Source organism: Pseudozyma flocculosa (genome assembly GCF_000417875.1).
Source record: "Pseudozyma flocculosa PF-1 unplaced genomic scaffold scaffold00022, whole genome shotgun sequence".
Taxonomy (NCBI): domain Eukaryota; kingdom Fungi; phylum Basidiomycota; class Ustilaginomycetes; order Ustilaginales; family Ustilaginaceae; genus Pseudozyma; species Pseudozyma flocculosa.
Genome location: NW_006920890.1, coordinates 483,718 through 497,650, shown reverse-complemented (window position 1 = coordinate 497,650; position 13,933 = coordinate 483,718). Strand labels below are relative to the sequence as shown.

The 13,933-nt window shown below is 64.2% G+C and overlaps 4 protein-coding genes across 4 annotated transcripts in view; 1 reads left to right on the top strand and 3 right to left on the bottom strand.

The window, feature by feature from the left end:
• Positions 1-963: 963 nt before the first annotated feature.
• Positions 964-2,490, bottom strand: PFL1_05934 (uncharacterized protein; the record flags this gene model as incomplete). Its single annotated transcript, XM_007883469.1, has 1 exon — positions 964-2,490. One exon carries the CDS (start codon positions 2,488-2,490, stop codon positions 964-966), a length of 1,527 nt encoding a protein of 508 aa, XP_007881660.1.
• Positions 2,491-4,306: 1,816 nt separating this feature from the next.
• Positions 4,307-5,220, bottom strand: PFL1_05933 (uncharacterized protein; the record flags this gene model as incomplete). The annotated part of the gene is made up of 2 exons (XM_007883468.1): positions 4,307-4,930; positions 5,104-5,220. The coding sequence occupies 2 exons, from the start codon at positions 5,218-5,220 to the stop codon at positions 4,307-4,309; spliced, it is 741 nt and encodes a 246-aa protein (XP_007881659.1).
• A 4,682-nt stretch (positions 5,221-9,902) lies between these two features.
• On the top strand, positions 9,903-12,900 carry PFL1_05932 (uncharacterized protein; the record flags this gene model as incomplete). Its single annotated transcript, XM_007883467.1, has 8 exons — positions 9,903-10,517; positions 10,625-10,994; positions 11,105-11,280; positions 11,376-11,750; positions 11,862-12,224; positions 12,387-12,466; positions 12,602-12,701; positions 12,805-12,900. 8 exons carry the CDS (start codon positions 9,903-9,905, stop codon positions 12,898-12,900), a joined length of 2,175 nt encoding a protein of 724 aa, XP_007881658.1.
• A 191-nt stretch (positions 12,901-13,091) lies between these two features.
• The window catches only part of PFL1_05931 (uncharacterized protein), a gene marked incomplete at both ends in the record, with an annotated part of 3,996 nt that continues 3,154 nt past the window's right edge, over positions 13,092-13,933 (bottom strand). Inside the window, one exon of the mRNA XM_007883466.1 lies at positions 13,092-13,913. Coding sequence (XP_007881657.1) covers positions 13,092-13,913 — 822 coding nt within the window. The remainder of the gene's footprint in view (positions 13,914-13,933) is intronic.

Below are 13,933 nucleotides of genomic sequence, written 5' to 3'. Positions count from 1 at the left end.
CAGCCTCGGCCATCACGTCGTCGTCGTCGGTGCCGTTGCCGTCGTCGTCGGGTCTAGACCCGCCAAGCGGAGGGGATGCCGACAGACGCGCAGGCAAGCAGGCCAGGGAAGATGTCGGGGCGGCCTTTGACGTACACCGCCTCGCGGGTCGCCGCCTGTCTGCCTGCCTAGGCCTCGTCCCGGCTCGGCCGGTGGCTTCGGCTTCGGAGTCGGTCCGACAACAACAGCCTGAGGCCGTGGCAGGTCCGGCCTCGTCTGGTATGTACGGCGGGCCTGTGGCCAGGGGGACTCGGTGCAGCCGGCGCCATGGGTCAAATTCTTATTCGCAGTCCGCTCCCCCCGACCACGCCGACCGACCGGCGCGGAATGTGCTCCTGCCCGCTCCCCGAAGCTGGCATGCCTGGCATGTCCCTGACGGGCATGGACGCCCAACAAGACTGGCCACGCCGCGCCACGCCCAACGGCAGGCCTCAAGATCGTCCTTTGTCGCGCGCTAGCCCAGCCCAGCGAAGGGATCAGAGTCACGTACGTCTGACATGTGACGGCCCAGGCCGCGGCGGGAAGTCAGCTGGCCAAGGCACTGAACCCCCGGCCTCGGTCTTGCTTATTGATCTGTGACCGCCATGAGCACCGCTGCATCATGACCGAGCGTCGGCGACACAGGTGACTAGTTACGCCTTCATCTCAGACCCGAAACGGGCATCTGACAATGGGCTGGTCGCCACCGATAGACGGTTCAGCACGTGCCCTGGCGCAAGGGAAGCAAAGTCAAGGTCCGTCTACAGGTCGATGAAGGGAGCGAATGCGAAACAGAGACAGAGAGCAGAGGAGAGAATGCTAGGTCGCAGGTAGCAAGTCCAAGGCCAAAGGTCTAGCTAGCGAAAGGATCGATACATATCGTCTACGAGATAGAGCAGGAGGCAAAGAGGGGGGGAAAGCGGGCGGTCGGGGCGGCCGGGAGGCTCAGCAGAGCGACGCTTCAAAGCGAGCCAGGTCGTCCTCGAGCCTCTTCTGCAGCTGGGCGCGCGCGCTGCCCTTGACAAAGGCCTTGCAGCCCTCGTCGTCGAGCGAGGCGACGCACGCCCTGACGCGCTGGCCCGCCACGACGTCCTTCCAGAGGCTCGAGCCGTCCAGGAACGAGTAGTGGAGGCTGTTGCGCGCCAGCTGCTTGAGCTCGGCGTAGGCCAGGCCGTGCTCAGAGACGGCGCGGAGGAACTCGTTGCTCAGGTCGTTGCGCAGCACGCCCGAGTCGTCGGTGCTCAGCACCGTGGCGACGCCCTGGGCGCGGTAGAACTGGAACGGGTGCTCCTCGCCCCGGATGCCGAGGATGGCGTCGTTGCTCGACAGGTTGATCTCGACGGCGATGCCCCGCTCGCGCATCTGGGCCAGCAGGCCCGTCGAGTTGGTCTCGAAGCCGATGCTGACGCCGTGGCCGATGCGGCGCGCCGACGCCACCTCGACGGCCTCGCGAATGTGGAAGCGCATGTCGCGCGGGTGCACCGTGCCCAGCACCAGCTCGCCCGCGTGCAGCGCGGCCGGCGCCGCGGGGAAGCGCTGGTGAAGGTGGCGAAACATGCGCATGTGCAGCGTGTAGTCGCGCGTGGCCACCATGCCGTCCTCAGCCTGGGCGATCTGGACGCCCACGAAGCGCTCGTCGGCCTTCTGCAGCGCAAACGACGTGTAGAGCATCGTGTAGACCTGTGCGGGCGTCATGAGGCGCAGCGCCGTGGCAAGGTACCGCACCTCGACGCCGCACCCGGCGCGCTCGGGGCACCCCGCCGTGGCGACGGCCTCCATGTCGTCGTACGTCTTGCGGATCTCGCCCATGTGCTGCAAGAGGAGCGGCTCGAGCTGCGCGTCGAGCGCAGTAAAGTCGCCGCTGCTCGAGTTGGCCGAGAGCGGCGATGCGAGCGACAGCTTGGCGGCCAGCGTGTCCCAGAGCGGTGGCACGACCATGATCTCGACGTAGCTCACCGAGTCGAGCGCCGCCTGCTCCTTGACCGCCGCCAGCTCCTTGCCCGCCGAGGGCGTGGCGACGATGCTGGACCGGCCAAACGTGGCAAAGAAGCGGTCGTGCCCGCTGGGCTGCGCGCCCGTCAGGGTGGCCGGGTCCGAGTAGCGCAGCGAGACGGCATCGATGGCGGCGTCGTAGAGCTGCTGGTCGGCCTCCTTGACGGCGACGGTGCCCGGCCCGCAGGGACCCTCGGCGAAGAGGGCGGTGGTCGAGTTGAGGCACACGCCGAGGTCGGCTGCCCACGAGAGGAGGTCCTCGGCAAAGGGGGTGCCATCGAGGTGGTTGTGCAGGTCGGCGCCCTTGGGCATGGGCTGCACAAAGCTGCGCAGCGCTCCGAGGTTGGAGCGGCGCGCCTCGAGGGCCTTGTGCGCGCACTGCTCGTTGTTGCCCGCCGTCGTCGAGCGAGGGCTGAAGGGCGTGGCGGCCGCCAGGCTGGTCAGCGACGATGCCGCCAGCAGGAGGCCGGACAGCTGCATCGTCCTGTGTGAAAGATAGGGGAGGACGGGAGGGGAAGGGGCGGGGCGGGGAGGAAGAAGGAGCAAGGGGCGGGTACCACGTCAGACGAAGCAGGGATCGAGAGGAGGGCTGGACGAGGGGGATGAGACGATGAGCACACAGGATGAAGCGCTCGCCGCATCGGTGCTTATATCCTCAGGGCAGCTCGCCAACGAGAGAACAGGCCTCGTTGAGAGGCATGTGCCACCATCCTCGGATGGCTTTGTACCGGAGTGCAACAAACTAGACGAGGACGAGGAGCAGCCCTGCGATGCGCTTTCAGGAGCACGTTCGGCCAGGGCGAAACCGAAGCAAGCAGGTGTGTGAGAGCTCAAGGGCAGGCAGAAACGGCCCTAGCGTACGGCGGTGGCAGAAGAGCCAACCTAGATGTGCAGGTGACCACAGCTGCCTGCAGATCCCTCGTTCGAAGCCGTCAATCTCTCGGCCATCTCCATCCGCCGCCATTCGCCTGGCAGCGTGTCGTCCGACATGGGGTCGTCGTCGGTGATGTTCGAGGCAGGCAGGCAGGCAGGCAGGAGCGAGGCCAGGCTTTCCTTCTCTGAGAAGTTTTTCCCTCTGCCCGCTTCAACCGAAGCCGGCACGGGCGTACGCACGATGTCGATCTCGGAGAAAAAGCCAAGGGAAACGGGCTGAATATGCATCCACCGCCGGGGATGGAGGTGGACAGGGGCCTGCCTGCCTCAGGCGGCGGCGTCGGCGGCGGCGTCGGCGGCGGCGGCGGCGCTGCCGTGTCAGGCGGGGCTGGTGCCGGTACATACGTCCGGGCGGATGGAAGAAGCCAAGCAGAGCGAAGGTGGTCGGCGCTTGCGCGGCTGACAGGCTGCCGCTGCATTCGGCGCTGGCCCAAGCAAGCATGAAGAAGCTAAGCTGCTGCTGTCGCCTACAGTGCGAAGACGCTCAGCTGGTTCTCTTCCATCAACCACGACACCACATACGAACAACCATCTAGAGGACTGCACAGCACCGCATTCTACCATGGATTGACAGCACCGCCATGCTCGACCCTCCTCCCGCTGTGTGACTCGCAATGGAAACAGTGCAGCGAGCGAGCGGCCGCGCTCGCCAGCTAGGAACGCTCCGTTACCACGGGTGCTGACGCCAGGCCGCACACGCCTTGCTAACATGTATGTGCGTCGCATGGACAGCATGGCAAATCGAATCTCCCTCCTTGGAAGGAAGAAGACGTGTCGCAGACTTCCCGTTTGCTCGCCGTCGTGCGGGCGCAGCTATGTATAGCCATCGACCTTCCGCCGTCGTCATGCTGGGCGCGGTAGGTAGCTGTGCTCTGCAGTGGAAGATGTCGTTGGCTGTTCACGGCAGAATAGTTTTCCAAGCGTGGCACAAACCGATGGCGCCCAAGAGCCGGTCTTTGCCTTCGTCTGGCACCTCACAAGCCTGGCCAGCGAGGCACTCACCAGGTCAAGGCCCGTCCCAGGCTTCCCTTCCTCTCTCACACATCGTGGCGATAGGCAGTCGGGTAAAACCCGGGTCCATTTCAAGTGCGGTCAGAGAGCTTTTCCCATTGAAGGCGCTGCAGAGAATAAGCCAAGATCGTCGGCGTCGGCAAAGCGGTGCAGGCGAAGCAGGATCGGACCGGCGCTCGACGGTCGTCAGAGCCGTCGATCGGTCCCGGATCGGCAGGGCATCACCGCCGCTTGCGCTCGGCGCGTGGCCGTGACTCCGTCGTCAAGCGGGGATCAAGCGGGAGAGGGGAGAGAGAAGTGATGGACGATTCCAGAGACGGATCCAGTGACACAGGGCAGGCAGACGAGCGGCTCAGACGTAGGTGACGTCCTTGCTGGTGAACTTGCAGTAGGCGTTGTTGATGCCGGCGACGGGGTCGGCGGGCTCGGATCCCTTGGGGACGGCCTTGTACATGTCGCAGACGTCGATCCTCTTTCCGCTGATCTTGATGTTGCGGAAGGTGGCCGTGTCGCCGAGGTTGGTGTTGATGCCAATCAGGCCCTTTTTGCCGTTGATGGCCGTGATGTTCTCGAGGACCCAGTTGCGCTTGTACTGCGTCTTGCAGTTGCCGCACGAGCGGCCCATCTTTCCAAAGTCGGAGACCTCAAAGTTGCGGATGGTGGCCGTTCCGCCGCCGTTGAACTGGAAGACCTTGTCCGAGGCGGAGCGGGCGCCGCCGGTGTTGACGACCATGTCGCCGCTGCCCTTGAAGGTCACGGCGTCCTCGCCGACGTCCTCGAACCAGACGTTGGTGAGCGTGCAGCTGCCCAGGCAGTGGATGCCGTCGGCGGCGGGTGCGCCGATGATGACGTTGGAGAGCGAGGCGCCCGGAGCGAGCTCGAAGAGGGGCTTCTGGTTCTCGCCCTGGCCACCGTCGCCGAGGCCGCTGCTAACGAAGCGCTGCAACTTGCCGTCAAAGGGCGAGCCGCGCGGGACCTGGGCGAGGCGCAAGGAGAAGAACAAGGACAAGGACAAGGACAAGGACAAGGACGAGATATAGTTTCGGTGAGCACGTTGCACTCGGGGCAGAAGAACATGACCAGGCCCGGGCAGACTCGAGCGACGTGGCGGATGGTGGCGCGCGGCCCGGCTGAACATGTGGTACTCACGGGCTGGGTCTTGGTGACCTTGACGGTGCCCTTGGCAGCGGGCCAGGCCGCCTCGGCGCCTCCGAAGAGGCTGACGCTGAGGAGCACGAGGGGGACGAGGGAGGCGAACATCTGCATCGTGGCAAAGGAAAGCTAGGTTGGCTTGGGAGGCTGTGGAGCGCGAGTGTGCGTGTGTGTGGATGTGTGTGGCTATGAGAAGAAGAGGAAGGTTGGTTGTGATGCTTCTGAGCCCTTGTCGACCTCGTCGACGGCATCTTATGTACCTTTCAGCCAGGTCATGCCCTGCCCGCCTTTCACCGGCGCCGGTGTATGACGAGCCAGACGGAGCTCTGGGGTTCGCCACGCCTCGTATGGTACCCGTGAAGCGGAGGCTGTTTCCCAGAGCAGGAAATCTCGTGCCATCCCTGGCTGAATGCCACCGTGGACCGGCCGGCCAGTGAGATGGGCCGGTGAAGCCCGGGCGCTTCGCGACGCAGCAACAAGCAGTGAGAGCGGGGGGAAGCACTGCGGTGCGGTGCGGAAACGTACTGCAGCTATTCTCGGTGTGGCAGGCAAGGCAGGGCAGGACAAGGCCCAATGGGACGTCTGATGGGCATCTCGAGCGTGCGTTACAGCTACAGTATGTACATACAGCTGGCGTCGACGCCGACACGCGCCTGGGCGCAGGGTGCTGCGACTCGAGGGATGGGCACTGGTTGCCAGCATCCTGGTTTCGGTGCTAGAGAGGGATCGACAAAAGACGAGGCGATGCGATGCGGAAGAGGGCGCTCCGGACGGTGCAACCCGAGGAGCCGCAGGCGCCGAGATGCCTGCGGCTCAACACATGCTAAAGCGACGTCGGGGACAGCTAAGGCGTCGATGTCAAAGGGGGATACTGCGGGTGGCGAAAGCGCCGGCGAGAAGAGGGTCAGAGAGAGAGAGAGAAAGGGAGATGGCCAAGCGAGGGAAGGACGGAGGGAGGCGCGGCGGAATCCGTCGGCGAGCGAGCGAGCAAGCCAGAAGCTGAGGCAGGCGGGCGAACAGCCGAGAGGAGGCAAGCAAGACACGGTAACTACGACGAGTAGTGAGTGCGAAGCTGCTGCAGCTGTGCGTCGATGCGCCAAGAATCGCGGGCGGTTGTATCGTTGTTCCGGACGGCGGTCCGGGTGCACGTACAGGCGCAACTACTACTACTGTATACAGGAGTACGTACACCGCCGCCGCCGCCGGCGCCATCCTCGACTCCGCCTTCTTTGACAACCGCAAGCTCTCGCAGACGCTCTTGACCGGACCAGATGCAAGGTCCATCACACGTACTGGCTGCCTAGAATATAATGGACCCGACGCCGACGAGGTCGGAGGTTGGCATTTTTACATGGCAATCTGCGGCTCATGAATACAACACTTCGATGGCCTCGTGGTCGCTCGACGCCAAAGTGTGCTGCGCGGGCGAATCGCCGTACCACGAGAGGCTTCAGTTGGGCGACTTCCTTGTCACCGACCAGCTGCACGAGATCTTGACCAGCCGGGCTATGTCGGGGAGAGGCGATGAGAATGCCGGGAGAAGAAGATCAAGGTTCAGGCGTCGACACCCGCAAGCGAGCCATGGATGTCAAGAAGCGGAGCGCCAAAGGCTGTGGCCACCCGAGAGGATCAGAGCGGGGGAGCGACGTCGATACAGTAGTACTGTCCTGGCGGGAGCTCGGATGATGAACCAGTCCTTCCTAACCAGCCAGGATCTTCCTAGCCAGCCATGTCCCTCTCAAGAAGGGCGGTGCCGTACACAGGGTGTCGGCGTTACGTAGCAGGGCCGCACCATGTGCTCAGCACCACATGGATACGAGGGTTTTGGCGTGCGGCGTGCTGCTCTGCTTGAGCGTGTGGTCGCACAGGGCGTGGCAACGAATAGGGGCCGTTAGGTGCGGCCGAGGTGTAGAGGGTTGGGGCGGTTGAAACAAAACGAAAGGCATGGAAACTAGGTTGGAGGCCTGTCCACGCCGACGCGGTAGCCAAGCTAGATTGACTCAAAGGTCACAGCTCGAGGTTTCGGTAGGATCGGTGTACGACCAGGGCAGAGGGGCTTTGAGCATCGTTGGCAGGCAGAGGCACGGTGCCGCAGTTCAGGAGGGCATGCGGCCTGGCCTTGTCTACCTACAGTGGTCCGACCTGGCCTGACTGCGCGCCTGTTGAGAAGACAACATGGCTGGCTGGGCGTCGTTACATTCTATTTGATCGAGAAGGAAGGCGTCGGCTGGCTGGGCATCGGTACATTCTATTTGATCCAGAAGGGAGGCGTCGAATGGCAACACTTGACGTGGCCGACGCAGCCATGATTCGGATTCAGACTGCTTGGCGCAGCATGCGCCCGCAGCCAAGTGCACCCTTGACTGTACGCCGGAGCTGAGCTGAGCTGAGCTGAGCTGAGCTGAGGGCGGCGAGGCGCGGACATCGCGGATGCTCTACGGGGCGATATGACAAGCCCCGCCTTTCGTCTCGGACGTCGTCGTCCCCGTCATCGTCGTCGTCGTCAGCAGCGGCTGCGGGCGGGTGAGTCGTCGGTTGTCGGTTGTCGGCCGTCGGCCGTCGGTTGATCTGGTGATCTGGTACGTACTGAGACTTGCACTCGAGGCGCCTTCTCTGCGCCTTGCCAGGCCTGCCTGCTGTGCTCGCTCGCTCGTCTATTGTGAAGCATGGAGATGAGCGGGCATGAGAGGATCGCCGCGGCTACCTCGACGCGCGCAAGTACGTGAATGTCGGGGTGATGCCCCGCACCGTGTCTCGACGACACATGGCCAGGTCCTTTCTCTTGGCCCTTGGCCGTCGTCGTCGCCTTGATTGGCAGACCCAAGCGAGGGGCTACAGGTCGTAGGCCAGGCGGTGATTTCCGCAGCAATCTACGCCCTCGCCCGTGTATGTATGTAGAGGGTCGGCTAGATGTGTAGCCGCTCGCTCGCTCGCTTGCTCGCTCTGCGACTCGTGGGCCCGCTGGCGAAGGTTGCATGCACGTCAGGAAGAAAGCCGGACCCCGTCAGAGGCGCAGGTGTTGCTAGACGAGCGAAGCGCGGCGCTATAGACGAGGAGGCCAGGCCTGCCGCTACCACCAGCGGCCATCTCCCGCTTCCTCCGGACCTCCCTCTTGTGCCCCATCCCTCGCCCATCCCGCGCTGACCGGTCAAGCGCAAACGTACTGAGAACACCATCAAGCTTCCATTCACACGTTCGAGACGTCGCTTGCGTCCACCTGGCCAGAGCGAGCTAAGCTTGTTCCCGTCGGGTGCGTCGGTAGCGCGCGGAGTAGATTCATCCGCTCGCTCGCTCGCTCCATGGCCCGCCATTGGCCCCCGCGAAGAGCCGAGCCATCCCCCATCATCCCTCATTTAGGAGTCACGACCGGTCAATGGAATCAAGCCACGTTGCCGCCCGTCAGGCCCTCGAACGCGCCCATACATACTGTAGCGCGCCTCGTTGCCTCATCTGACCACCGCCCTCCGCCGCCTCTACAGTACCATCTTGCACCGCCGACGTCCGATTCAATCAGGATGACGGCGTCCCCACGCCCTTGGCTCCGATATCGCCAAGGCGTGGTCGCGACCGCTTCCAGACCGTCTTCCATCTTTAATCAAGCCTTGCTCGGACAGCGGGTTCCAGACTTCCGGAAGCGAGGTTCGTCTCTTGGCAGCCGGGTCCCCCGACCTGCTCTCCTTCTCCGCGGGGACACAGAGCCACTTGCATGGAAGCACAGGGGGCTTTCTGCGCTCCGGCCGCCACAGAGAGAGGAGCTGTCCTTGTCAAGACTAGGCTGCAGTGGGCTCGCTCAAACGGACGAGTTGCTCGCTAGGCCGCGGCGGTGAGGACGACGACGACAACGACCCGAGACGGATCAGCGCATGCCGTGCAACCCTTGCCGAGCCATCCCACTCGTGCACCGCTACATACAGTACATTCCCGACTCGACGTCGCTTTCATGGTGTCGGTGTGTGCAGACACCGTCGCCCTTGCTCGCGAGACTCATCGCGGCTGGCGTTGCGGCTCGCGTCCGCGCCCGCGCCGCACTGCACCGTGACTTGATGCTGAAGAGCGATGCCGTCGCCGGCCGTGATGACCTCGAGCATCCTAGTCGCGCTTCTTGGGCGCCTTGCGGTTGCCACAAGACCGGCAGAGCTTGCCAGAGTCGAGGGCCCCGAAGCCGCGGACGGCGACCGTTCTGCCGTTGACGAACCGAAATTTCGCGTAGTCAGCCTGCTTGGTACGGCCGTCTGGCACCAGCATGCCACTCGTTCGGCCATATCGGACTGCGATCGCAAGCCGGACCGAACGGGGCTGTCAGGCTCGAGGAACCTCGAGACGCCGTGGTGTTGGCGTGGGTGGCAAGCTGGCCCCGGGTGCTCGCCGGAGCGTCGATCATAATTCTCGGAGCAGAGTCTTGATTTGGGCGAGCGAGAGGGCGAAGCTTGGCCGAGGTGGCGACACGTGGCAAGTGCGAGGGAGATGAAGAGGCTAGGGTGCAAGGCGAAGAATGATGGGGGCGGTGGCAGGTGGTGGCGGCTGGCGGATTTTTGTGCGCAATTTCGCGCGTCTTTTTGGCCAAGTCGGCCTTGGGAGGTGGCAGGCTGCAGGCGCACTGGAGCCAGCTCAATTGGGCGTCCGTGCGCTTTCACCCGCGTCTTCCTGGACCCTCTCGCCCGTGTCCTGGGCCCGGCTTTCGACCTCTGACCACCACCACGACCACCAACACTGCTCGCCCACCTTTACCTCCATCTCGCGGCCAGACCACGTTCTCACCGCGAAGAGCCTCCACTCACCCTCCACGGCACGCCACCATGGACGACGCACGGGCAGAGCTCCTCGCCTCAAGGGCAGGTCACGCCGCCAAACTCTCGTCGTCTTCCAAGAGCGACATCCGCGCCCTCTACCTCGACGCAGCCCAGGCGCAGCAGCATCACCAGCTGCAGCAGGACAAGCGCTACATCGACCTCGCGCCCACTTTCCTCTCGCTCCACCACCAGGCCGCAGCCTCGACCCAGCTTCTCGACGGCCTCCAGTCCTTTCTCTCCACCTTCCAGTCCGACCTCTCGAGCCTCTCGTCCCACATCTCGGCGCTCCAGACCACCTCCCAGGCCATCGACACCAGGCTGGACGCGCGCAGGCAGATCGAGACCGAGCTGGCACACTTCCTCTCCGAGATCAGCCTCAGCCCGCGCGTCGTCGACCTCTTCTTCGAGACGGAGCCAGACGCAAAGGTCGAGCTGTGGAAAAAGGCCGTCCGGCAGCTAGAGAGGGTCATTGAGGCGACAAAGAGCGGCGCCCCGCCTCTCGTCGCTGCTGCTGCTGCTGCTGCTCCAGATGCATCGTCCTCGCAGGGAGGTCAGCCGCCATCGACCGAGCACCAGGCCGTCAAAGAGGCGCGCGAGGTGGCCGAACTGTGCAAGAACATCGTGAGTGCAAAACGAGCGCGAGAGGGCGTCCTCTTCAGTCTCAGAGACCGCGGACTGACCCGCCGACGGCGACTGCCCACCCTCTTCTCAACTCGGCCTCTCGACAGGTCGCGAGCAAGCTGCGCGCCTTCCTGCTGGCTCCCTACGCCGCCATCCGATCCTCGGTGACGACCAACGTCCAGGTGCTCCAGACATCGATCCTGCTCCAGCACCACCGGCCCTTCTACGCCTTTCTCGCCCGCCAGATGCCTCGGGTGGCCATCGACGTCCAGCGCACCTACGTCGCCGCCGCACGCCTCTACTTTGAGACGGCCTTCCGGCGCTATGCCCGCTCCTTTGGCGTCATCAAGTCGAGGTGGAGCGAGACGGCAGGAGGTCTCATCACCGACCCGCACTCGGCGTCCTCTTCTTCCTCGTCGTCTTCGTCTGGCGCGTACGGTCTCGGATCCGCCAGCAGCGCCGGTGCTGCTGCTATGGGTGAGTGCCGCTCTCCATTCGGGCCTTGTAGCTGCAGTCGCTCGGTCCAGTCGCTGACCTGCTTCGATGGGGCGCTCTCTGGCCCGGCCCGGATGGACCCATCGCAACAGCCTTTCTTTCAAGACCATCGTCCGCCTCGTCGCAAGCGGCGAGAGGCGTTGCATCAGACGGCAAAGGCACAGCCGGCCCTGCAGATCCCTGGGAGCTCGACGTGGCCCGCCTGGACAACGCACGGCTGGACGGCCCCGGCATCGTGCTCGGCTACATGGCCGACGATTCGTCTTTCGTGAGTGCGCGCCCGGCTCGATCGACGACGCACACTCCACCTTCCCTTCGCTGACCCTCCTCTGTCCCCTCTACTCGACCCGACTCGATCGTCAGCGAGCGTCGCCCGAGAGCCTGTTCCGCGCGATATCCCTGGTCATGGTGGACAACTCGTGCTCGGAGTACACGTTCCTCGTGCGCTTCTTCGAGAACCTGCAGGACGACACTGTCGTCGTCGTCGCACCCACGCCGAGCGCGCTAAAAGCGGCCGCAGGTGACGGCAGCAATGGCGGCGCGCTGGGCGACGACGGCTCACGGGCGGGCACGGCGCCGGGCGACGAGGATGCAGAACCAGAGGCGGCGGCGGCGGAGCCAGAGCCGGAGCCGAGCGTGGTGCAGCTGAGCCGATCCGAGCAGCGACAGATGAAGGGACGCGGGGCTAGCGACGAGATCTTCAAGCAGGTCCTGGAGCCGGCGCTGAGTACCTGGACGGTGAGTGATGGGCGCGACGCCGTCGTCGTTTCTCGTTGCAGCAAGAGCGGATCGAGCTCACGCTCCTGTCCCCCTTTGCCTCCCCATTGACACTGAATCGCGACCTCTCAGACATTTACCAAGTCGCTCCTCACGCCGGCGCCGCCGCTCCTCTCGCTCCTGACGATGCTGCGTCTCAACGAGACGCTGCTCAAGCTCGTCGAGAGCCGCGGGTGCAGCACGCCGTTGGTGGAATCGGCGCTGATGGGGTTCAAGATCCAGGCCTTCCCCATCCTCAAACGGCAGTTTGACGAACAGATCGAGGCGCTTCGACGCTTCAACGCCGGCAGCGGCGGTGGTGGTGGTGGTGCAGATGCTGGTGGTGGTGGGGGTGCCGGGTTGATGAAGGGCATGTTTCGTGTCGTCGCTTCTGCCGGTGGTGGTGCTGCATCGGCCGATGCGACGGGGACGGGGAGAGACGAAGGTGTCAAGATGGTGAGTCTGTCCACCCGCCCTCTCGCCCCGTTGGATGACGTCGGTTGAAGACCGGGTCAGAGGGCAGATTCTGACCGTCCCTTTCTCTTGTTACCCTTCGATCGGCGGCTTACTTCCACTGCGGCCCACGCCGTTTTATCCTTTGACGACGACGACGAGAAGGTGGCGAGACGATATGCGTCGTTGTTTTCGCGTATGGTCTACCTTTTTGAAGACGACGAAGACGACGGCCTATTCAACAAGTCGGTACCCCCCCACCCTCTTCCCCGCACTCGATTCCTCTCCCGACTCCGCCCCGGCCACCGTCATGAACGACCTCCTGACCTCTTGACCTCCTGACCTCCTCGACCCCGCCACCTGCTCGACGGCACGACCAGTATGATGCGACTTCGAAACGAGCTCGAAAAATCCATCACCTCGTCTCGTTCCCCCTCTTCATCGACGATGAAGTACGACATCATCTTGAAAGGCCTCGAAGTGAGTCCCCCCTCCCCTCCCCTCCCCTCTTTTCTCCTCCCCCTCTCCAGCTCGTCGATCTTCGCAACTGACGATGTACTTCGATGAACCGCGGTGCGGTCAGATGGGACCGGCCTCGACCAGTCTCCCACGCATCCAGGCCGAGATTTCGCACTGGACCGAATCGGTTCGCTCGGCCGGGATGCATCAATCAGCCTAGAGCGTCGGCGGCAGCGTCGACGGCATCGGATCAAGCAAAGACGCGCGCGGGATCAAGACGAAGTGAGGTGTGCTGTGCCAAGCATTCTCAATCTGGATGCCCCGACGTGGTACGCCCTTCGACCGATGGCGGACACGGAGGTTGGAGGAGGCGAGAGGGAAGTAGGATCTGCATTGCTGCCGACGGACAATCTACCTCTGCCCCACGACGGTCGGGTGCTGCGACGAAGCGGTCCCGTCCTCGGCGTAATAACAGCTAAACAGGCAGTCGCCCCCTCCGCTCTCGACGACACCGGTGGGTGGCTTGGTCCCCAAGAAGGGACTCGACGATGGCGACGAGACGTGGATCGACGAGCGTTTACTCGCGCCTCTCTTGGCCCTGTCGCTCAGGCCCACACCCGCATCTGATCCCGCTCCAACGACGACGGTGGCGGTGGTCGTCGACCCGCTCTCAAAGGGCATGGGCGACGAAGAGGCGGCCGAGTAGGAGAGAGGTCTTCTCTTGCCGCTGCCGCGCGTCGCTCGTCGAGCCGGGATGGTGGCAGAGTAGGTCCCCGCCGAGGAGACGACGGGGAGCGAGTCCGTCGACGCCTCGTGCATCACGACGGTGCGCCGGGGTGCCGCATCGTAGCTCTGCGCCTGCGGGCCCGGGACAGCAGCCATCGTGCCAAAGGAGGACGAGGCAGAGGAGGAGCCCAATGACTCGTCGCCGCCATCGCTCTTGCGCGACATCGAGGCAAACATCTTGACGAAGCGGTTGTAGAACCCGCCTTTGCCCGAGCGGCCCGACGACTCGCGGCGGGCATGGTGGCCCCTCGCCGCCGCTGCATCCCGCCTGGCCGCCGTCGTCGAGGAAGGCCCAGCAGTGACGGTGGCGTTGGTCGACGAGACGATGCTGGCATCGACCGACGACGACGACGGCTCCGACTCGTCGAAGGCGGTCGTCGGAGCGAAGCTGATGGCCGGCTTCGACTGGCGGCGGACGTGGGCGCCAAACGCGCCAGCCGAGCGCTTCTGCGGGCGCAGCGAGGGCA